Below are 25,531 nucleotides of genomic sequence, written 5' to 3' on the forward strand. Positions count from 1 at the left end.
CCTTCTTGTCTACGCACCCCCAGGGCTCCTAGAATCCGATGTCTCCCCCATCCTTGAAATCACCACTACGCTTATCAACCTGGATTCTCCAGCAATCATCTTAGGAGATTTAAATCTGCACATAGACAATCCTTCACCATCTAACAGCTGCGTAACCCTCCTCACAGCCCTCTCAGCAATGGGATTCCAACAATTAGTCAACGAACCTACACACAAAGCGGGTCACACTCTGGACTTGATTTTCACCAACAAAGGCATTACGACTACATCCAATTTGAAGAACATAAAGGTTCCATGGTCGGATCACACTCTCATCTCTTCCTCTTTCGCCCTGAAAGAAACCAACACTCCTAATATCCCCTCACCGTCATTCCAATACAGAAGGCGATGCTCCCCAGAAGACCTTCACAACCAGTTGAATTCTCAGCTCCCTCTATTAGATTTCACCGACCCGAACACTGCCATTCGTTCCTGGAACAACATAACAGAAAACATAGCTAACAAGCTCTGCCCTTCAACTATAAAAAAATCTCACACCAACGCCTCCAACAGACAGCCTTGGTTCACCAATGAACTTAGAAAACTAAAACAAAGCTTAAGAAAGAAAGAAGCGACTTGGCGTAAAACCCCCTGTGACATCACCATTTCTTCATACAAATCCACACTATATCAGTATAAAGCCCTCACATCAAAATCAAAAAAAGATTATTTTGCATCTAAGATTCACAACCTGGTCTTTGATGCTAAAGTTCTCTTCGCTTATGTCTCCAGCCTCACTCAAACCATACCGCGAGAAATCCCCGGCGACATGGCACAGTCTAAAGCTGATGAACTCGCTCAGTTTTTCCAAAATAAAATCAACAATCTTTTAACTCAACTGCCTTCCAATACCGCTGACACCCTTCCATCATATCAACACCCGACCTTCAAAAACTCCAGCCTAAACACTTTTGAGCCAGTCTCTTCCACGGAGATACAAGCCATCTTGAGAAGAATGAAACCCTCGTCTCATCCTGCAGACCATATCCCCACCAAACTACTTCTATCTATTCCAGACACAATAGCCACATCATTGACAAACATCATCAACTGCTCTCTAGCCCAAGGATCCTTCCCAGATGATCTCAAAATGGCCTCAATCTCACCACTCCTAAAGAAACCCAACCTTGATCCGAAGGACCCTAACAACTTCCGCCCCATAGCTAACCTTCCATTCATCGCCAAGATCATGGAAAAACTAGTCAACTCTCAACTTTCAAACTACATCGAAGACAACAATCTTCTCTTCGCCCCACAACACGGATTCCGAAAAAACCGAGGTACAGAATCCCTCCTTATCTCATTGACAGACCATATCCTACTGGGTCTTGACAAAGGAAATTCATACCTATTGATCTTGCTAGACCTTTCCGCAGCGTTCGACACGGTCAACCACGCCATCCTCCTAAACCAGTTGTCATCCATAGGAATCAGCGGCACCGTCCTTTCCTGGTTTAAAACCTTTCTCAACAATAGAGGTTACAAAGTTAAACTCCAAAACAAGGAATCCTCAAGATTTAACTCTGCCATAGGAGTCCCACAAGGTTCGTCTTTATCTCCGACTCTATTCAATATTTACCTTCTTCCTCTCTGCCAACTTCTCACCGACCTCAATCTAAAGTTTTTCCTATACGCAGATGATATTCAAATCATCATCCCTATCAAAGACACATACTCTAATACTCTTGACTACTGGGAATCATGCCACAAAAAAATCAAACAACTATTAAACAGCCTACACCTCATTTTAAATTCCTCTAAGACTGAAATCCTATTCATCTCTCCTGAGAACAACACCTCCAACAGTACTCTTCCTACCAATCTGCCTATCACACAAGCTAGAGACCTAGGAGTAATAATAGACAACCGGCTAAACTTCAAGGCACACATCAACAAAACAACCAAAGAATGCTTCTATAAACTCCAGGTCCTGAAAAGGATAAAACCTCTTTTCCACGCTCAAGACTTCAGAACGATCATCCAAGCAGTCATTTTTTCGAAACTAGACTATTGCAGTTCCCTATTGCTAGGTCTACCTTCATCATACTCCAAACCCCTACAGATGGTTCAAAATTCAGCAGCCCGAATCTTGACAGGCACAAGGAAAAGAGACCACATATCCCCCGTCCTGAAAGAGCTTCACTGGTTACCCGTCTACTTCCGCATCATGTATAAAGCCATAACCATCACCTACAAAACTATACATCAACTCACCACTCTCGATCTTCAATTCCCTCTCCAAGCACATAATTCTACCAGACCTACTAGAGATGCTTACAGAGGCTCCCTCCAAGTTCCCCCAGCAATAACGACCAGACACATTACCATAAGAGATCGCGCCACCTCCACAGCTGGCCCTCTTCTGTGGAATTCCATACCTACAGACCTCAGACAGGAGACCTGCCTCCTAACTTTTAGGAAAAAACTTAAGACTTGGTTATTCAAGCAAGCTTTTCCGGACACAACCCAATGACACATTACAATGACTCCTAAAACACCATTCCTCTTGTTTATAACATTTATTTTGTATACTATATTTAAATTGTATATTGTTTAACCATTCTTTTCTTTCCTCTCTTCTTCCTTCTCCAAGTTCGGCTACCCTTGTTAAATGTAACTGTACCTTCGGTCACCTCAGTTCTAGTTTTTTGTATATAATGCACTCCTGTTCGATGTAAACCAGCAAGATATGTTTTCATGATTGCTGGTATATAAAAACTCTAAATAAATAAAAAATAAAATAAACATTCTGTTTGCTTTTTTGACTGCCGCAGCACACTGAACCAACGATTTCAATGTGTTATCCACTATGACGCCTAGATCTCTTTCTTGGGTTGTAGCACCTAATATGGAACCCAACATTGTGTAATTATAGCATGGGTTATTTTTCCCTATATGCATCACCTTGCACTTATCCACATGAAATTTCATCTGCCATATGGATACCCAATTTTCCAGTCTCACAAGGTCTTCCTGCAATTTATCACAATCTGCGTGCGATTTAACTACTCTGAACAATTTTGTGTCATCTGCAAATTTGATTATCTCACTCGTCGTATTTCTTTCCAGATCATTTATAAATATATTGAAAAGTAAGGGTCCCAATACAGATCCCTGAGGCACTCCACTGTCCACTCCCTTCCACTGAGAAAATTGCCCATTTAATCCTACTCTCTGTTTTCTGTCTTTTAGCCAGTTTGAAATCCACGAAAGGACATTGCCACCTATCCCATGACTTTTTACTTTTCCTAGAAGCCTCTCATGAGGAACTTTTTCAAACGCCTTCTGAAAATCCAAGTACACTACATCTACCGGTTCACCTTTATCCACATGTTTATTAACTCCTTCAAAAAAGTGAAGCAGATTTGTGAGGCAAGACTTGCCTTGGGTAAAGCCATGCTGACTTTGTTCCATTAAACCATGTCTTTCTATATGTTCTGTGATTTTGATGTTTAGAACACTTTCCATTATTTTTCCTGGCACTGAAGTCAGGCTAACTGGTCTGTAGTTTTTTAAATATTGGGGTTACATTTGCTATCCTCCAGTCTTCACGTACAATGGATGATTTTAATGATAGGTTACAAATTTTTACTAATAGGTCTGAAATTTCATTTTTTAGTTCCTTCAGAACTCTGGGATGTATACCATCCGGTCCAGGTAATTTACTACTCTTCAGTTTGACAATCAGGTCTACCACATCTTCTAGGTTCACCGTGAGAAGGGTTTTCAAGGGTGATGATTCAGATGAATTGAACCAAATCATTGTGAACCCAGAAGATGTGGTAGGCCAGACTGACAAACTGAGGAGTAGCAAATCACCCGGACCAGATGGTATACATGCCAGGATTCTGAAAGAACTAAAAAATGAAATTTCAGACCAAATCAAGTAATTTGTAAGCTATTATTAAAATCGTCCATCCTACCGGAAGATTAGAGGGTGGCCAATGTACCCCAATATTTAAAAAGGGCTCAAGGAGGGATCCAGGAAACTATAGACCTGTGAGCCTGCCTTCAGTGCTGGAAAATGTCCTGGAAACTATTCCAAAGAACAAAATCCCCATACATATAGGTAGACATGATTTAATGGAACACAGCCAACATGGATTTACCCAAAGGAAGTCTTGCCTCACAAATCTGGTACATTTTTTGAAGGGGTTAATAAACATGTGGATAAAGGTGAACCAGTAGGTGTAGTGTATTTGGATTTTTAGAAGGTATTTGACATGAGAGGCTTCTAAGAAAATTAAAAAGTCATGGGATAGGAAGTGATGTCCTTTTGTGGACTGCAAGTTGGTTAAAAGTCAGGAAACAAGAGAGTAGGATTAAATGGTCTGTTTTATCAGTGGAAAAAGGTAAACAGTGGAGTGCCTCAGGGATCTGTACTTGGACTGGTGCTTTTTAATATATTTATAAATGATCTAAAAAGAGGTACGACAAGCAAGGTGAACAAATTTGCAGATGACACAAAATTATTCAGAGTAGTTAAATCTCATGCAGATTGTGATAAAATGCAGGAGGACAATGCGAGACTGGAAGATTGATCGTTTGTATGGTAGATGAAATTTAATGTGGACAAGTGCAAGGTGATACATATAGGTAAAAATAACCCATGCTATAGTTATACAATGTTAGGTTCCATATTAGGAGTTACCAAGCAGGAAAAAAACTGGGCATTATAGTGAATAATACATTGAAATTGTCAACTCAGTATGCTGTGACAGTCAAAAGTATACAATGCAAAAAGCAAACCATGTTAGGAATTATTAAGAAGGGAATGGTGAATAAAATGGAAAATGTCATAATGCTCCATGGTGAGACCACACCTTGAATCTGTGTGCAATTCCAGTCTCAATAAAGATATAGTTGTATTGGACTACTGAGAAGGGTGACTAAAATGATAAAGGGAATGGATTGGCGGCTCCCCTATGAGGAAAGGTTAAAGAGATTAGGGCTCTTTAGCTTGGACAAGAGACCGCTGAGGTCTATAAAATCATTAAAGGCCTTGAAGGAGTAAATCTGAATTGGTTATTTACACTTTCAGATAATAGGACTAGAAGTTAGCAAGTAGCACATTTAAAACAAATCAGAGAAAATTATTTTTCACTCAATGAACAATTAAGCTCTGAAATTTATTACCAGAGGATGTGGTTAAAGCAGTTAGTTTAGCTGGGTTTAAAAAAGATTTGGATAAGTTCCTAGCGAAGTCAATAAATGGAAAAATTACTTACCTGATAATTTCGTTTTCCTTACGGGCGGATTTTAAAAGGTGCGCGAATAGCCTACTTTTGTTTGCGCTCCAGGCGCAAACAAAAGTATGCTGGATTTTAGTAGATACGCGCGGAGCCGCGCATATCTGCTAAAAACCTGGATCGGCGCGCGCAAGGCTATGGATTTTGTATAGCCGGCGCGCGCCGAGCCGCGCAGCCTACCCCCGTTCCCTCCGAGGCCGCTCCGAAATCGGAGCGGCCTCGGAGGGAACTTTCCTTTGCCCTCCCCTCACCTTCCCCTCCCTTCCCCTACCTAACCCACCCGCCTGGCCCTGTCTAAACCCCCCCTTACCTTTGTCGGGGGATTTACGCCTCCCAGAGGGAGGCGTAAATCCCCGCGCGCCAGCGGGCCTCCTGTGCGCCGGGCCGCGACCTGGGGGCGGGTACGGAGGGCGCGGCCACGCCCCCGGACCGCCCCGGGCCGTAGCCACACCCCCGTACCCGCCCCCAAAACGCTGCCGACACGCCCCCGAAACGCCGCGACGACCGGACCGCCCCCCCGACACGCCCCCCTCGGAGAACCCCGGGACTTACGCGAGTCCCGGGGCTCTGCGCGCGCCGGGAGGCCTATGTAAAATAGGCTTCCCGGCGCGCAGGGCCCTGCTCGCGTAAATCCGCCCGGTTTTGGGCGGATTTACGCGAGCAGGGCTCTGAAAATCCGCCCCTCAGTGTAGACAGATGGACTCAGGACCAATGGGTATAGTGTACTCCTGATAGCAGTTGCAGACGGATCAGATTTCAATCTGATGTCAGCCCCTAGTACATATACCCCTGCAGGAAGTGCAGCTCTTCAGTATTCTCCTCAAAAAGCATTGTGGATATATGTGTGACTGACTAATTAGAATAACTTCATAACTTCAATAACTTGATTAACTTTATAACTTGGTTAACTTGATTAACTTGAACTTGGTTGACTTGGCTATAGCTGGAGACCACCAATGCCCTCAACTGGGAAACGTCGACACCCAGTAGGCTGGGTGTCCTAGATGGAGGAAAGCATAGCTTACCCTTGATTCACTCGCTCCCAGGGATGTCCCCCGAGAATTCTATGAGTAACGGCAGCCGTGGGTGGGATGCTGAGTCCATCTGTCTACACTAAGGAAAACGAAATTATCAGGTAAGTAATTTCTCCATTTCCTAGCGTGTAGCAGATGGACTAAGGACCAATGGGATGTATAAAAGATACTCCCGAACCGGGTGGGAGGCTGCCTGTGACCCACTTAGTACTGCCCTTGCAAATGCTGTGTCCTCTCGAGCCTGAACGTCCAGGCGGTAAAACCTGGAGAAAGTGTGGATGGAGGACCATGTCTCCGCCCTGCAGATCTCGGCGAGTGACAGCATCTTGGTTTCCGCCCAGGACACTGCCTGGGCTCTAGTAGAATGGGCCTTGACTTGTAAAGGCGGTGGCTTGCCTGCTTCCACGTAGACCGCCTTGATGACTTTTGATCCAGTGGGCTATGGTTGCCCGAGAGGCCGCTCCCCCCTGCTTTTTTCCGCTGTGGAGGACGAATAGATGGTCCGTCTTTCGTACGAACTCTGACCTTTCCAGGTATCTGGCTAGGAGCCTGCCGATGTTGAGATGTCGTAGACTTCGAGCCTCTTCTGAATTCTTCTGTCCATCTGACGATGGTAATGAGATGGTTTGTTTGAGATGGAAATGAGACACTACTTTGGGGAGGAACGACGGAACTGTGCGAAGCTGGATGGTTCCCGGGGTGAGTCTGAGGAACGGCTCCCGGCAGGACAGCGCTTGTAGCTCCAATATATGACGCGCTGAACAGACTGCCAGCAGGAAGGCTGTTTTCAATGTTAATGGTCGAAGAGACAGGCCACGGAGAGGCCTGAAGGAGGATCCTGCTAAGTAATCTAGGACCAGGTTGAGGTTCCAAAGAGGCACCGGCCACGTTAGGGGTGGTCGGATGTGCATGACTCCTTTTAGGAAGAGGGAGACATCCGGGTGTGAGGCTATGCTGCCGCTCCCGCACTTGGGTCCGTATCATGACAAGGCCGCCACCTGTACCTTGATGGAGTTGAGGGACAATCCCTTCTGCAGTCAGTTCTGTAGGAATTCCAAAACCGCAGGAATTTTGACTGAGTGTGGCACGATGCTATGGTCCTCTCACCAGGCTTCGAAGGCTCTCCAAACCCTTATGTACGTTAGGGATGTGGAGAATTTGCGTGCTTGGAGTAGGGTGTCAATTACTGCTCCCGAGTAAACTCTCTCCTTCAGGCGAGCCCTCTCAATGGCCAAGCCGTAAGAGAGACTTGAACTGGATCCTCGTGGAGGATCGGTCCCTGTTGGTCTGCGTACCATGGTCTTCTTGGCCAGTCCTGGGCCACTAGAAGTACTGGTCCCTTGTGGCGTTCTATCTTATGGATGATCGTGCCCAAGAGGGGCCATGGCGGGAAGGCGTATAACAGAGCCTCCTGTGGTCAGGTCTGTACCAGGGTATCAATTCCCTGGGACTGGGGCTCCCGCCTGCGGCTGAAGAAACTGGGTACCTGGGCGTTAGACCGGTTCGCCAGGAGGTCCATGGCTGGTGTTCCCCAACAGTTTACTATCAGTTGGAATGTTGTGGCTGACAGTTTCCATTCTCCTGGATCTAGACTTTCCCTGTTGAAGTAGTCCGCTGCAACATTGTCTTTCCCGGTGATGTGGACAGCCGAGATCTTTTGGAGATTCATTTCTGCCCATGACATTAGGGGGTCTATTTCCCGAGACACCTGTTGGCTTCTGGTTCCTCCCTGACGTTTGATGTAGGCCACTGTTGTCGCGTTGTCTGACATTACTCTGACCGCTTTGCCTCGGAGTCTGTGAGCGAACCTTAGGCAGGCTAGCCTGACTGCCCGGGCTTCTAGGCGGTTGATATTCCATCCCGACTCTTGTTCGTTCCATTGCCCTTGGGCGGTTAGCTCCTGGCAGTGTGCTCCCCATCCTCGTAGGCTGGCGTCCGTGGTGAGTAGGCTCCAGTTTGGGGAGGATAGTCTCGTTCCCTGGCTCAGATGGGCTTCTAGTAGCCACCATCGTAGTTGGACCCGAACTCTGTCCAGGAGTTGGAGCTGCACGGTGTAGTTTTGGGACAGCGGATCCCATCGTGATAGAAGTGAGCGTTGTAGGGGGTCTCATGTGAGCCCGTGCCCATGGGAGTACCTCCAGTGTGGAAGCCACGAGGCCGAGAACTTGTAGGTAATCCCATGCTGTGGGGCGAGAATCGCTCAACAGTGTTCGTAACTGGTTCATCAGTTTTGACCTCCTTGTCGGTGTCAGGATGACCTTGTCTTGTTTGGTGTCGAGCCGGACTCCCAGATATTCTAGAGATTGGGACGGCTGCAGGCAGCATTTGTTCGTGTTGATCACCCAACTGAGTCTCTCCAGCAGAGTTTTGACTCTGTTGGTGGCTTGGTGGCTTTCCTCTGGGGATTTCGCTCTGATCAGCCAATCGTCTAGATAAGAGTGCACGCGGATTCCTTCCTTCCTCAGTGCTGCTGCCACTACCACTATGACCTTGGTGAACGTTTGGGGTGCAGTGGCTAACCCGAAGGGTAGTGCCCTGAACTAGTAGTGGCGGTCCAGGATCGAGAAGCGTAGGAAACGCTGAAGCTCCTGATGGATCGGGATGTGTAGGTAGGCCTCCGACAGATCCAGGGAGGTGAGATACTCTCCCGGTTGTATCGCTCTTATTACCAAGCGTAGGGTTTCCATGCTGAAGCGGGGAATCTTCAGGTAACGGTTGACCGCCTTGAGGTCCAGGATAGGTCTGAACGTTCCTTTCTTCTTGGGAACTATAAAATAAATGGCATAATGGCCAGTATTTATTTGTTGTGGAGGCACCGGTGTTACAGCCTCTAATGCTAACAACCTGGTCAGTGTAGCTTCCACTGCCATCTTTTGGAGGGGTCGTGGCAGGGAGATTTCACAAACTTGTCCGGAGGGAGGTGGTGAAAGTCCAGATAATATCCCTCTCGAATGATGGAGAGGACCCATCTTTGGTAGAATAGGGCCAGTCTGCCCCCTATGGCTTCTTCCTTTGGATGGGTCATCTGATTCTCATTGAGGGGTGTGTCTGGGGCCTGGGCCCAAGCTGGCTCCTCTTTTATTGTGCTTGTTCTGAAAGGACCGACTCCGGCCTGCGGGGCGGGCCGCCTGATATGAGCTTCTGTATGGGTTGAAGTGCTGCGACCCCCTGCCCCTGGAGGTCCATGGGAAGGATCTCTGGATTCTCCTATTCCTGTCCTCCGGTAGCCGCGGCAGTGGGGACTCGCCCCACTTGTTGGCTAGTTTCTCCAGTTCGCTTCCGAATAGGAGTGTTCCCTTGAAGGGCATCCTTGTGAGCCTTGTTTTGGAGGATGCGTTGGCTGACCAGTTTCGGAGCCAGATTTGTCTTCTGGCTGCCACTGCGGATGAAACTCCTCTAGCTGCTGTGCGTAGCAGATCCGAAGCGGCGTCCGCGAGAAATGATACAGCTGGTTCCAGGGCTTCCCCAGGTGTGTTGCTTCTAGTTTGTGCTAAGCAGGCGCGTGTCACCATGGCACAGCAGGCCGCAATCTGTAAGGACATAGCCAAGACGTCAAAGGACTGTTTGAGGATAGATTCCAGGCGTCTGTCTTGAGCATCCTTGAGCGCTGCTCCTCCTTCCACTGGGATAGTAGTGCGCATCGAAACCGCAGACCATGGCATCCACTTTCGGACATGCCAGGAGATCTTTGGCTGCTGGGTCCGGAGGGTACATGGTTTCCAGAGCCAGGCCCCCTTTGAATGTGGTTTCTGGGGCCTCCCATTCCAGGTCAATTAGTTGCTGTACTGCTTGTAATAGTGGGAAGTGACGTGAGGTCTGACGAAGTCCCTCCAAAAGTGGGTTCGGCTTAGGTTCCCCCGAGGCACTTGTGCCCGAGATGGCAAGCTCTTTCAAGCTTTGTGTTACTAGGTCTGGAAGTTTGTCCTTGGTGAAGAATCATCTCATGGTTCGATGGGGCTCTGTCCCCGGAGGGAGTTTCCCTTCCTCCAGTGGTTCTGGCTCCTCCTCAGAGATGTCTGTGTCCCCGAAGGTGGGGCTTCTGGGGGGTGGGCTCATCTCCCTGGGCTTAGAGGGCCCTGGTATGATGAGGTCCTCTGGGGGTGCCTGTGGCCACACTGTAGGAGCGCCTGTTTGCATGTGGACGAAGGTGTGCAGACCTTTGAAGAATTCCACCCAGGAGATCAAGGCTGGGTCTAGACTAAGGGGCGCCGGGTCCTTGGGGAGCCACGTTTGAGTGGGGGTCCCACTGTGTGGTGCCAAGTCTGGCGTACCGCTGGAAGGGGTGGGTTCCGGTACTGGCTGGGGAGGGCCATGGACTGAGTCCCCTAGGGCCTCTTCGCAGTGAATGTACAGGGCCGTGGCCTCCTCATGCTGTGCCGCTCTGATATGGCACGCTGGGCACAGACATTGAGCTTTGGGCTTAATTTCAGGTGGAGCCATGGTTGTGGGTCGAAAGCGCAAGTGTGGATTGGTTGGCGCGTATCTAGCGATGTGCCCTCTGTTGTGCGCACAGATCTGAGTTGTGCACCCGGCGCGGTAAGCACATAGTTATGCGCTTAACTTGTGCACTCGGTACTTGTGCGTGTACTTTGTGCGCAGAAGGGTTTTGTGCGCACGACTCGCTCCTGTGCGCACAGGCCGAAGCGATGGACAGGTCAGCGAACAAGGCAAATATGGTGACAGCGACCACGCGGACAATATGGCGACCACTTCGGAGGGTCTCCACGTAGGAGGACCCTTGGATCTAACCGGAGCCTAGCCCTGCTAGGATCAACCCGGTGGCACTGGTCCCGGCCGGCGACCTGTGCGACTCCTCGAGCTTCGGAGACCGGAGTCTTTCTACCTTACCTTGTCTTCGGCGCTTCCCGGTTTCGTTCCGGGCGGTCTCCGGCTGCGGAGGGAGAGGGCAAATACCTTCACCGCCGCGCTTGAGGTTGCACCCGCTGCCTCTCAGCCGCGCCCGAGATCGGGGGCTAGGTCCCCGCCAAAAGTCGGCCGCCGGACCAAGGCTTACCTCCGAGGGACCACGGAAATCACCTCGGGAATTCTCAACTGGGGGAGGGACCCGAGGATGTCACTGCAGGAGAGCGGGGCTCATCTGTGGAGGTAAGAATCTTCTTAATTTGGGTTTCTTTGGTGAATTTTACTCTAACGCTGTGCTATCGTGCATAGAGTCCCTAACTGCTATGGAGACGGAAAATACTGAAGAGCTGCACTTCCTGCAGGGGTATATGTACTAGGGCTGATGTCAGATTGAAATCTGATCCGTCTCCAACTGCTATCAGGAGTACACTATACCCATTGGTCCTGAGTCCATCTGCTACACGCTAGGAAATTTCTCTTAATCATGCTTATTACTAGCATTAGTAGCATGGGATCTATTTAATGTTTGGGTATTGGTAATCTTGATTGGCCACTGTTGGAAACAGGATGTTGGGCTTGTTGGATCCTCTGTCTAACCCAGTTTGGCAACTTATGTTCTTATTTATTTATTTATTTATGGCTTTTATATACCGACTTTCTTGATACAGATCAAATCAACTCGGTTTACATCGAACTAAGCAGAATAATAAACAACATTTTAACAAGTGACAATTTGAGGGAGCATAAAAGTTACATTATAACAAGGTTGCCTTAACTGGGAGAAGGAAAAAAAGAGGGGGAGAACGAAAGATAAATTACTATATACAATAAATTACTATATACACTGGAGTATGGGAATGAGACAGGGGCCTCATAATGGCTAGTAGGCATCGTTTGTTAATTTACATAAGCATAATTTACATAATTTAGGGGGAAATGCTTATGAAAAATTTTTTTTTACTGGAAGGACAGGGTTGGGGCAGTAGGGCCAGTGCAAGGGTATGAGATGCCCTACATAAGACTTCAGCCATGCATTCACTCCCCCTCCAGCCCCAGAAAATTTAGCTTCCTCTATCTCCCAACCCCCCATCCTCCCCCAGCTCCTGGAGTGTTCTTGCCCATTCCCACAATTTCAAATGTGGTTCTGGGAGCACAGGTGGCAGTGTCAGTGCTGCCATGAATTTGGAAGTGAAGTTGGGTTATGGCGCTACTGAAAGCCACTACAATGGGAGACAACCATTTGGGCAAGGGTGGTAGAAGAAGCAACAGGGAGCTTGTTCCCACTGATACAGCAAGGCTTGGGCCTTAGCTTCTGCCAGCCTGATCCAGTCCCGCTGCTGCTGTTGCCCTAAAAACTGTAGAACGTTAGGCAACTACCTAGTACATCTAGTGCTTCCACTGTCCCAGACTGTGAGGCCAGCCCTGAAACTCTGCTGCCTACAATTGCTCCCCCTTGGCACTCCATGAAGTTAAAAGTAGCAAATTTAAAACAAACTGGAGAAAAGTATTTTTCAATGCACAATTAAGCTCTGGAATTCGTTGCTAGAGCATGTGCTTAGGACACTTAGTGTGCCTGGTTTTATAAAAGGTTTGGACGAATTCCTGGAGAAGTTCATTAACTGCTATTAATCAGGTTTACTTAGGGAATGTTCACTGCTATTACTGGCAATAGTAGCATGGGATCTATTTTATGTTTGGGTACTTGCCACGTACTTGTTGGACCCTGGTGGAAACAGGATGCTGGGCTTGATGGACCCTTGGTCTGACTCGATATGGCATCTTTCTTATATAGCGGAGGACGTGTGAGCTGAGTTTTTTTCACAGGAATAAAGAGTAAATAGTGGCTGCAAGGAAGTGGCAAGGAAAAGTCATGCTGTATTTTATTTAAAAAGTACAATGTGGTGATGCGATCATTTTACTCAGTTACTAGCGGGCCGATACAGTAAAGTCTGCGGGAGAGCGGGCAAACGCCCACTCTCCCAGCGTGCGCACCGGCCACTTGCCGGTGCGTGCGATGCAGTATTTAAATTACGTCCGGCGGTAGATCCGGGCAAAAGGAGGCGCTAAGGACACTAGCGCGTCCCTAGCGCCTCCTTTTTGACAGGAGCGGCGGGTGTCAGCGGGTTTGACAGCCGACGCTCAATTTTGCCCGCTAACAGCTACGGGCTCGAAAACCGGACGCCGGCAAAATTGAACGTCCGGTTTTTGGCTTGACAGCCACGGGCTGAATTCAAATTTTTATTTTTATTTTTTACTTTTTTTACTGTCCGGGACCTCCGACTTAATATCGCTTTTCTGTGCACTTTCCCGGTGCCGGAAGAAATTAGCACTGACCTTAGGGTCGGCGCTAATTTCTGAAAGTAAAATGTGCGGCTTGCATGTTGAGGGCGCTATTAGGTGCCGTGGGTTGGACGCGCGTTTTCCTCCCCTTACTGACAGGTTGATACAGTAAGGAGCGGTAGGAAGAGCTGAGTTAGTGCCGGGCGCTCCCGCGGTGGCCGCATGCACAGTCCGGCTCACCTACCGCTCGATACTGTATTTAAATTGCTTGCAAATGCAAGCCGCGTCCAAGAATCGTCCGTGAAGCGTTAGGCCCGCGCAACCCATTTTACTGTATAGAGCGCTATTACAGCGCCTATACAGTAACCTGGGTGTGCGGGCCTAACGCTTCACGGACACGCTGGTATCTGTCATTTCAAGTCGTGAAGTCACATGTCGTGACGCCAAACGTCGTGACGTCACGCCTTGAGCGGCCCAATTGCACGCACAGGGGCCGCTTTCGCCCGTGCAGGCATCTATCTTCGCCTCCAGGAGGCAGGGGAGCCGATGTCCGTCTCCGGAGGAGGGCTGCGAAAAAGTAAGTCGTTGCTTTACACTGCCAGTCCTCTCTCCCCTCCTCCCGAAGCAAGGCTGCTTTACGCGCCTTGCTTCGGGAGGAGGGGAGAGAGGACTGGCAATCCCGAGCGTAGGAGAACCGTCCACTTTGTCGCTACTTTTTTTTTTTTCGCTTTTTTAGATTTTTTCCGCTTTCGTTGCTTTGGGAGGAGGGGGGAGAGGACTGGGGCTGCCCCGGAGACCAGCACCCATTGACGCGGCCAGGGTAGGTGAGCGGGGGCTAGGGGAAAGTTTGCCGCCTACCCTTACCCCTGCCTCTAACACAGGGGTAAGGGTAGGCGGTAAGTTAGCAGGTTAAACGCGCGGCAAAACGGCAGGGTAAAAAAGCAATAGTCGGGGCGCATGTTACTGTATGGGAGGGAATAACTAATTTGATCGTTTACATCTAATATACATGCCGTGGGCGGAAGGGGTTACCCGGTGATTTAAAGAGGCGGTAAGAATCGGTTAAAGGGGATTGTGTATCACAGGAAGGGCTAACGTGGCCGGAAAGTGAGTAGAAAGCGGGGTAACCGCGGCCCCACTTTATTGGATTGACCTGTGAATAAGGGGTAAGGGAAAACGCGCGTCCAATAGCAGGCTAACAGTGCGCTCCGTTAGGTTAATGCATTTTTGAAGATTATATTTTTCTTCTTTGCCGTTCAAGATTTCTCCAGGTGTACTTTTTCTGCAGCATATATTGCATTTCTTTTCATGAGAGAATTTCTAATTTCTTTATGTATATTTTCTTTGGCATAAATATTCCTCCGACACACCTACAGGAGGGGGAGATTCCTCCTAGCTCACCTGCAAACATTACGGCCCCACAGTAGTGCACACATTGTTGCCAGATCGGGCTATTTCACACTCAGCTGGGCTATTTCTTTTCCCATTCTGCAGGGGGAAAAAATCATTTGTGCCGGTTGCGTTAGGTCTGGGCTGGCCACCTAACTGCCAGCAACCCACAATGTTGTTGCGGCTTTTTCCTTTGCTGCACAATCCCTCCAGCAGCTCCACGTGCAGTCACAGAACGATCGCACACGGGCAGCAGCAGCAGCTGCACCAACAGTCACAGAGTGATGACTCATCGGCAGCAGAGCTCCACCTGCAGTCGCAGAATGATGACTCTTCGGCAGCAGAGCTCCACCAGCAGTCGCAAAGTGATGACTCAACGGAAGCAGAGCGCCTCCAGCAGTCGCAGAGTGATGATTCTTTAGCGACTGCAATAAAGCTCAGCCCCGGAGGGTAAGCGGTGTCTTTCTAACCCGTTTTTTTCTGGTGTCCCTGTGACGTTTTCTTCAGGCAGCGGGACTGAATGTAAAGGGGTCCGGGCGGGGGCGCTGTGCACCGGGAGCGTGGAAAGGAAATCAAGGTGGCAATCCAGGTCTTTAAGTCGCACTCTGTGTATGCAGCCATTCTTATGAGCGGCTCTGATTGCTGCCCTTAGGATTCACAATCATTTGACTTTCAGAAACTTGAGCATTGAAATGTTAGGATTTAGGGGTCAAAGCTTGAATTGGGGGCACTAAGCACCACCCCGTAAACAGGCCGATACAGTACAGTGTGCTCCACCGGCGGAGCGCACTGTTAACCCGCATTTGGACGCGCTAGCTTTACCTCTTATTCAATAAGGGGTAATAGCGCGTCGAAAACGTGCGTCCAAACCCCCCCCCCGAGACTAATAGCGCCCACAACATACAAATGCATGCTGAAGGCCCTATTAGTCATTCCCGCGTGATACAGAAAGTAAAATGTGCAGCCAAGAAATTAGCGCCTACCCAAAGGTGGGCGCTAATTTCTGCCGGCACCGGAAAAGAACACAGAAAAGCAGTAAAAACTGTTTTTCTGTGCACCCTCCGACTTAATATCATGGCGATATTAAGTCGCAGGTCCCAAAAGTTAAAAATAGTCAAAAATAAAAAATTTAAAATGGGCCCTCGGCTCGCGGGTTGAAAACCGGACGCTCAATTTTGCTGGCGTCCGGTTTCTTAACCCGTGGCTGTCAGCGGGTTTGAGAACCGACGCCGGGAAAATTGAGCGTCGGCTGTCAAACCCGGTGACAGCCATGGGTTAGGAAACCGGTCGCCGGCAAAATTGAGCGTCCGGTTTTCAAGCCGAGGGCCCATTTTAAATTTTTTATTTTTTGACTATTTTTAACTTTTGGGACCTCCGACTTAATATCGCCATGGCTCCGAAACTGGTCGGCTGGCACGACTTCCAAGGCGAATCTCACAAAAATGCCTTTTAAAGGATCTCTCCTACTCGGAAGCGAACTGGAGAAGTTAGCAAACAAATGGGGCGAATCTCCAGTACCCCGATTACCTGAAGACAGGAACTAAAGAACATATCAGCGCTCCTCCCCTCGAAGAACCAAGGGTAGAGGATTGCCACGTTTTAAACCTTACAGGAACACACAGTCCCAAGCACCTTGTAGTTCAGGAAGGTTTCAGTCCTTTTGGAACAAACACATTAAGAGAGGAGCAAGCTCAGGGGCAGGCCCATCCACAGGAAGAAGACATAGGGGCAAATCTGATTGACTTTTTTGACTGGGTAACCAAGGAATTGGATCAAGGAAGAGCGCTCGATGTCATCTTCTTAGATTTCAGCAAAGCTTTTGATACGGTTCTGCACAGGAGACTGGTGAATAAAACGAGAAGCTTAGGCATGAGTACCGAGTTGGTGACCTGGATTGCAAACTGGTTGACGGACAGAAGACAATGTGTGATGATAAATGGAACTTTCTCTGAAGAGAGAGCGGTTTTAAGTGGTGTACCGCAAGGATCGGTGTTGGGACCGGTCCTGTTCAATATCTTTGTGAGCGACATTGCAGACGGGATAGAAGGTAAGATTTGTCTTTTTGCGGACGACACTAAAATCTGCAACAGAGTGGACACGCCGGAAGGAGTGGAGAGAATGAGACGGGATTTAAGGAAACTGGAAGAGTGGTCGAAGATATGGCAGCTGAGATTCAATGCCAAGAAGTGCAAAGTCATGCATATGGGGAGTGGAAATCCGAATGAACTGTATTCGATGGGGGGGGGGGGGGGGGAAAGGCTGATGTGCACGGAGCAGGAGAGGGACCTAGGGGTTATAGTGTCTAATGATATGAAGTCTGCGAAACAATGCGACAAGGCGATAGCAAAAGCCAGAAGAATGCTGGGCTGCATAGAGAGAGGAATATCGAGTAAGAAAAGGGAAGTGATTATCCCCTTGTACAGGTCCTTGGTGAGGCCTCACCTGGAGTACTGAGTTCAGTTCTGGAGACCGTATGTACAAAGAGACAAAGACAAGATGGAAGCGGTACAGAGAAGAGGACCAGAAAGGTGGAGGGTCTTCATCGGATGTCATACGAAGAGAGATTGAAGAATCTAAATATGTACACCCTGGAGGAAAGGAGGAGCAGGGGTGATATGATTCAGACCTTCAGATACTTGAAAAACTTTAACGATCCAAAGACAACGACAAACCTTTTCTATCACAAAAAAATCAGCAGAACCAGAGGTCACAAGCTGAGGCTCCAGGGAGGTAGACTAAGAACCAATGTCAGGAAATATTTCTTCACGGAGAGAGTGGTGGATGCCTGGAATGCCCTTCCGGAGGAAGTGGTGAAGTCCAAAACTGTGAAGGACTTCAAAGGGGCGTGGGATAAACACTGTGGATCCATCAGGTCTAGAGGAAGTGTATAAAGAGGAGGCAGCAAAACACTGCACGGAGCGGCAGTAGCCACAGAGGCATTCACAGAGCGGGATGCCAGTGACCAGTGGTTGGTGTTCCACCTTCACGGAGCGGAAGGATGGAGGGCTGCCAACTCCAAATTTAAAAAAACTAAAAAAAAGCGGGGGTGGGTAAGAGTATGTAAAATTAACGAAGAGTTCATAGGCTGTAGGTATTACCAATTATTAGGCTTATTCAATATTTGTTGATAGATAATGTGGCTTTCAATGCATACTTCACTTTCAGTACATATCCAGCATAGCTCTCTGCTTCAACGGCAAGGGAGTAGAAAAACTGATTCTTCACGCATATCCAGCACAGCTCTCTGCTTCAACAGCAGGGGAGAAGAAAAACAACCAATAAGGGCTGAATAACATAGTCTGGGTAAACAAATAAGTATGGGTGTAGCTTGCTTATTGTGGCAGTTACTACCCCTAACTAATCAAGCTTGATATTTCACTTGGATGCAGCTCCATCACTACTCTCTGCATTAATGGTGGGGATGAAAGGGAAATAGAACCAAAGGTTACTAGGAGCCAAGAGAAACAGATAAGTAGGAGAAAAAAGAAGTGTGAAGCTTGCTGAGCAGACTGAATGGGCCGATTGGTCTTCTTCTGCCATCGTTTCTATGTAGGGGCAGACTTACCTTCTTCTACCAAAGATGGGTCGAAGTAACATCGGACAAATGGATCCTGACGATCATTCGAGAGGGGTTCACCCTGGAATTCCAAAGCATCCTCCCAGACAAATTTATTAGATCACCGTGCCACTCCCACTCCAAGAGACTGGCAGTGGAAACCACGCTAGCAAGACTACTCAGCCTGAAGGCAATAACTCCGGTGCCTACGTCTCAACAAAATACTGGTCACTATTCCATTTTTTTATTGTTCCCAAGAAAGAAGGAACATTCCGACCCATCCTGGACGTCAAGGCCGTCAACCTTTACCTGAAGGTACCACACTTCCGCATGGAAACCCTACGCTCCGTCATAATGGCAGTGCAACCAGGAGAATTCTTAACCTCCCTGGACCTATCCGAAGCCTACCTTCACATCCCGGTCTATCAGGACCACCAGCGCTTCCTGTGCTTCGCGATACTGGGCAATCATTACCAGTTTCGAATGCTACACTTCGGACTAGCCACCGCTTCCAGAGCCTTCACCAAAACTATGGTGGTAGTAGCGGCTGCACTGAGGAAAGAAGGAGTTCTGGTATATCCTTACTTGGACGATTGGCTGATCAGAGCAAAGTCTCCGGAGGAGAGTCGCCACGCGACCACCAGAGTCAAGAACTTACTACAAGAGCTCGGGTGGGTCGTGAACACAGCCAAGAGCTGCCTACAGCCCTCCCAGCCACTGGAATACCTGGGAGTCCGGTTCGATACCAAGCTGGACAAGGTCTACCTTCTCCCTCCAAGGAGAAGGAAACTGATGGGTCAATTGCGAAACCTGATGAACTTGATTCGCCCCAAGGTATGGGACTACCTTCAACTCCTCAGCCTCATAACCTCAACTCTGGAAGTTGTTCCGTGGGCAAGGGCCCATATGCAACCACTACAACGCTCCCTACTGTCACGATGGAATCCAGTGTCCTAGAACTACTCAATTCCCCTCCAGCTACCGACAGTGATTCGGCATCAGCTTCAGTGGTGGCTACAATAAGAACACCTAAGGAGAGGTGTAAACCTATCTGCACCGAAGTGGATCTTGCTCACCACGGACACGAGTCTGCGATGGTGGGGAACCCACTGTCAGAAACTAACAGCCCAAGGACAATGGAACAAAGAAGAGGCGGAATGGAACATAAACCGCCTGGAAGCTCGAGCGGTCAGACTAGCCTGCCTGCGATTCAGCCACAGACTCCGAGGCGAATCTGTCAGAGTCACGTCTGACAATGCCACAACCGTGGCCTACAACAACTGCCAGGGAGGAACCAGGAGCCAGCAGGTGTCTCTGGAAATAGACCCTCTCATGAAGTGGGCAGAAACAAACCTGCAAGGGATCTTGGCCTCCCACATCGCTGGAAAAGACAACATCTCAGCGGATTACCTCAGCAAAGAGAGCCTAGACCCGGGGGAATGGTCGCTGGTGAACACAGCCTTCCAGCTGATAGTGAATCGATGAGGTCTCCTAGCAACTTGTCACAATGTCCAGGTCCCCAGATTCTTCAGCCGCAGACGAGAACCACAGTCTCAAGGAATAAACGCTCTCGTCCAGAGCTCGCCAGAGGAAGACCTCTTGTATGCCTTCCCACCCTGGCCGCTACTGGGCAGAGTCATTCACAAGATAGAGCACCACAGGGAACTGGTCCTACTAGTCGCCCCGGATTGGCCAAGAAGACCATGGTACGCGGACATGCGAAGACTATTGGCGGGGAATCCTCTGCGTCTACCGCCATACAGGGACCTTCTTCAGCAGGGACCGATCTCCCACGAAGACCCGTCTCGATTGTCTCTTACCATATGGCCCTTGAGAGGACTAACCTAAAGAAGTGCAGCTACTCAAAAGCCGTGATTGACACCCTACTCAGAGCACGCAAGTTCTACACATCTCTGTCTTACATACGGATCTGGAGAGTATTTGAAGCCTGGTGTGAAGACCGCACCCTCCTTCCGAGGACAGCCAAGATTCCCAAGATCCTAGAATTCCTACAGGACGGCATGCAGAAGGGGTTGACTCTCAACTGCCTCAGGGTTCAAGTCGCAGCACTGGCCTATTTTAGGCCCGAAGCGGATGGCATCAGACTATCAACTCATTCTGATGTGTCTCGCTTCCTGAAAGGAGTTAAACAACTTCGGTCACCTTTAAAGTGGCCGGTGCCTCTATGGAACCTCAACCTAGTACTATGCTTCCTAGCAGGGGAGTCCTTCAGCCCAACAAGCGGCCTGTCTCTATGCCTCTTGAGCTTAAAGACTGCATTCTTGATCGCAATATGCTCAGCTCGGTGCATCTCCAAACTTCAAGCATTATTCTGTCGAGAACTGTTCCTCAGGTTTACCCCAGGTACCATACAGCTGTGTACGGCTATTAACTGCATCAGTAGCATGGGATCTTCTTAGTGTTTGGGTAATGGCAAGGTTCTTGTGGCCTGATTTGGCCTCTGTTGGAAACAGAATGCTGGGCTTGATGGACCCTTGGTCTGACCCAGCATGGCAATTTCTTATGTTCTTATGTACGGTACCATCCTTCATTCCGAAAGTGGTTTCCCAGTTCCATATGAACCAGACCATATCCTTACCATCACCAGATGAACACAGAGATTCGGAAGACTCACATCTCCTTCGCCACCTGAATGACGGAATAATCCTAGTCCGATACCTCAAGAGATCGGAATCCTTGCACAAAACTGATCACCTGTTCGTTCTCCACAGCGGGAAGAAACAAGGGGAAGCGGCATCGCGGGCGACCATAGCCCGCTGGATCAAAGAAGTAATCAACGCTGCCTACATAGAGGCTGGAAGACCATTACCTCTACAGGTCAAGATGCATTCTACAAGGGCCCAGGCAGTCTTCTGGGCTGAAACCAGGCTTCTTTCACCAGCCGAGATCTGTCGGGCGGCGACATGGTCTTCCCTACACACCTTCTCCAGGTTCTACCGCCTGGATGTCCAGGCCAGGGAGGATGCAGCCTTCGCAAGGTAAGCACTAAGTGGGCCACGGGCAGCCTCCCACCCTGTAGGGGAGTAGCTTTTGTACATCCTACTGGTCCTGAGTCCATCTGGCTACACGCTAGGAAATGGAGAAATTACTTACCTGATAATTTTGTTTTCCTTAGTGTAGACAGATGGACTCAGTACCCCGCCCATGGCTGCTCCTGAAATAGAGAACCTCGGATATCAATCTCGAGGCTGTACGGATAAGCCTCAGCCTACCTTTCTGTTAAGACACCCGCAGTTACCTAGGTGTCGGCGTTTATTGTTTCAGCGCACCGGCGGACTCCAATGCCAAAACGTTTTTATTTATTTATTTATTTATTTATTTAACGGATTTATATACCGGAGGTTCCTGTATAATATACATATCACCCCGGTTTACAATGAACAGTAAATATCGCTTCAAGTTAGAGGCTTACAATGAACATGGTTAATCCAAATAACAGGGAAATATAAATAATAATGTTAACAATTAAGAAGTGATAATAAATAGATAACAAAAAAATACATAAATACAATAGAAATAAATAGAAATAAATAAGTAACTAACAGTAAACATCCATGAAAAATAACAGTAAATAAGATAACAAGTTATGTGAAATATGCTGGGGTAAACGGATGATAAGTGACTGACTTTCTACCTGCTCTTAGCTCTGCGGGAATGCTTGTTTAAATATATATATATATATATATACATATATATATATATATATATAAATATATATAATGAGTCGAACCTGTTCAAAGTTAATCCAGTATACTCAAGTGTAATCAAGGATCAAGCAACACATATCCACACTGGCTTTTCGAGAAGAATACTGAAGAGCTAAGCACGCTGCAACGGTTTATGTAGGCTGACGTCAGCTTTGAAATCTGACTCCGTCTCCCATCTGCTATCAGGAGAGCACAATACCCATTGGTCCCGAGTTCATCTGTCTACACTAAGGAAAATGAAATTATCAGGTAAGTAATTTCTCCATTACAAAAAGTTCATTATATTTCTGCTATAGGGCATGTTACCTCCTTTCCGGTTTTGTTATTTCAGAGATAGGAATTTTGCTATGTGAGTTTTGGGAGTTAGCACTGTTTAAATGTGATGGGTTTGATACAAAGGTGCTGAGAGGGTTTTCTGTTAACTCACAAAGTGCCCGGTACAGGAGGGAATTAACTCTCCAAATTCTCTCTTTCTTGTGTCCTCAGCCCGACCTGTCTCTGATGCTGACTACATCGAATAGAAAGGGAAAGTCTAAATCTTGCCCGTCTCTTATGGATGTTCCTGTCGAGCCGATGGATGGCTTTATGGGTTCTGGGACTTCAGTGGAGCCAGATCCCTCCTCGGTGCAGCCCCTGGCAGAGCCCCCAGGATCAGAGGAGGGGGCAGGGCTGGCTCTGGATCCACTGCAGCCCAGGACTTTGGTGGTGGAGCAGCTGGAGGCAACAATGAGCAGCAAGTTGGGAAGGACTGAAGAGGAAATCTCCTCAGTGACCCGGGAGAAGAAAATCTCTGCTCATGCTAAGCGGCTGCAGGCGCTGGAGAACAAGGTGGGAAATGTACTCATTAATTCTCCTGTGTCCATTCAGGATAAAGTTTGTTAGAAGCAAAATAAAGAATATGGAAAATGTTGCCAAAAGAGAAATATTTTAGAATTATCAACTTTCCCAAGAGGTAATATTTCACCAGGGGAGACGATTAATCATTATTTAGGGGAGGCTCTGCAAATATCTAAGGAATCTCTTCCTCCAGTTAAGAACATTTCTTTTCTAATGAAAATTAAATGTATATAGATCTTCTGTCTCTTGTTGCTGATCCACAAATTTCAAGGAAGAAGAAGTTGAACCCCCAAAACTAATTTTCTAAACCTTGGTCATTTTTAGTGTTCAGTTCTCAGTCAGGTCACGTCTATACCTCTCCCTCCCCCGCTTTTATTTATTTATTTTGTTTATATTATTGTATATACCGTTATTCTGATAACAGTCATAACAGTTCACAGTATAAATATAAATAAAATCAATTAAAATTATAAATGATTAAAAACAAAACATTAAATTCAATATAAATAGTACAACATAAAAAAGTAAACACATTTATGGATAATAAACTAAAATGAACAACAAAGTCAATATAAAAAACATAAATCTCCTAGCGTATAGCCGGATGGACCCAGGACCAATGGGTTATGTGCTCCCCTGCCAGCAAATGGAGACGGAGTCAGGTTTCAAAGCTGATGTCATCCTAGATACACCCCTGCAGTGACCTCAGCCATCCAGTGTCTCTCCGTCTCCCAGCAGATGTGGAGGTGCTATCCCCATACCAATTGAAGAAAGATCGAGCCCCGCTCTCCTGTGGTGATACCTAAAGGTCCCTCCCCCAGTTGAGAAATCCTGAGGTGATTTCCGAGATTCCTCAGAGATGTGCCTTGGTCCGGTAGCCGGTTCCTGGCGTGGACTTTGCTGCTGAAAGGCAGCGGGTGCAGGAAGCAGAGCGCGATGGTGAAGGCCTAAGCCCTCTCATCCCACAGCCAGAGATCATCTCTGTACTCAGCCGGTAAGCGCTGAGCCCGGGTAAGTAGAGAAGTACTCCTCTGAGTTAGGATTAGTTCGTGTGTGGGCCCTGGGCCGAGGTGAGAGATGGTACAGCCCACAGGGAGGAGCCCCGTGAGCCTCCCCATCGGGAGGCGAGGTCACAGTGAAGTCAGACACAGTATCAGGCTAGAGTCTTTATTAAAGAGAAAGGCTGTGGGTGAGACCTTCTCTCTGTCAGAGAGAAGGTCTCACAGACCCAGATACACTGGGTCCATGGATAGGAGAATATCCCGAGTGGATACCTCCGTAGTGTAGATGATGGATCCGCAGTTTGAGGTACACTGATGATGTTTTCAGTAGAGATGGTAGTGGTCCACAGAGTGGGGTACACCGATGAGGTCCTTAGAAAAGATGGTAATGGTCCGCAAAGCGGGGTACCCTGGAGAAGGTCCTCAGTAGTGCTGATAGCGGTCCGCAGAGCAGGGCGCGCTGATGAGGCCCTTTAATAGAGGTGGTAAGGCCCGCGGAGCGGGGTACTCAGGTGAAGATCCTCAGTAGAGATGATAGTGATCCGCTGAGCAGGGAACACCGGTGAGGACCTCAGTAAGGATGGTAGTGGTCTGCGAAGCGGGGTACACCAGAGGAATCCTCGGTAACACAGGAAGTAGTCTGCGGAGCGTGGTACTCACGGAAGTGTGGCTTAAGGTTCCAGGGAAGCCCCGGGGAATGGGGCAGGCAGATGTCCCAAGTGAAAGGCCCTCCGAGGAGCGGATAGCCAAAACAAGGAGAGGGCCCCTGAGGAGCGGGTACCCCAAGACGTCTACGCCTGGAAGCAGGAACTGGAATGAGAGCTGAAAAAACAGCACTTTCCTAGCATGTAGCAGATGGACTCAGGACCAAAGGGTATAGTGTACTCCTGATAGCAGTTGAAGACGGATCAGACTTCAATCTGACGTCAGCCCCTAGTACATATACCCCTGCAGGAAGTGCAGCTCTTCAGTATTTTCCGTCTCCATAGAAGTTGGGGACTATCTGCACGCTCTCACAGCTTTAGAACCAATTCAACGAAGAAAACCCAAATTTGAAGAAAAACCTACCTCTGAAGTTGAGCCTCGCTCTCCTGCAGTGATACCCTCGGGTCTCACCCCCAGTTGAGATTTCCCGAGGTGATTTCCGTGGTCCCTCGGAGGTAAGCCTCGGTCCGGCGGCCGATTCGTGGCGAGGACCTAGCCCCCGATCCCGGGCGCGGCTGAGAGGCAGCGGGTGCACCCTCGAGCGCGGCGGTGAAGGTATTTGCCTTCTCCCCCCGCAGCCGGAGACCGCCTGGAACGAAACTGGGAAGCGCCGAAGACAAGGTAAGGTAGAAATCTTCAGCGTTGACTCCGAGGTTCGAGGAGTCGCACAGGTCACCGGCTGGGACCCGTGCCGCCGGGTTAATCCGCCCTAGCAGGGCCAGGCCCCAGGTAGTTTCAAGGGTCTACCCACGTGGAGACCCTCCGAGGTGGTCGCCATATTGCCTGCGTCGTCGCCGTCGCCATCTTGGCCCTTTTCGCCGCTCCGTTCATCTCGACCCGAGCGCACAAG

The 25,531-nt window shown here is 48.5% G+C and overlaps 1 protein-coding gene across 3 annotated transcripts in view; it reads left to right on the top strand.

The window, feature by feature from the left end:
* The window catches only part of LOC115083546 (zinc finger protein 585A-like), a 100,488-nt gene that overhangs the window by 50,775 nt on the left and 24,182 nt on the right, over nt 1–25,531 (top strand). For 2 of the 3 annotated variants that reach the window (XM_029587433.1, XM_029587434.1), the window contains exon 4: nt 22,625–22,966. In XM_029587433.1, the coding sequence (XP_029443293.1) occupies nt 22,625–22,966 (342 nt within the window). Of the gene's footprint in view, nt 1–15,213; nt 15,305–22,624; nt 22,967–25,531 lie in introns of those variants that run through there. The other variant, XM_029587435.1, reaches the window with a different exon arrangement.

This window comes from Rhinatrema bivittatum, chromosome 2 (assembly GCF_901001135.1).
Source record: "Rhinatrema bivittatum chromosome 2, aRhiBiv1.1, whole genome shotgun sequence".
Classification (NCBI taxonomy): Eukaryota; Metazoa; Chordata; class Amphibia; order Gymnophiona; family Rhinatrematidae; genus Rhinatrema; species Rhinatrema bivittatum.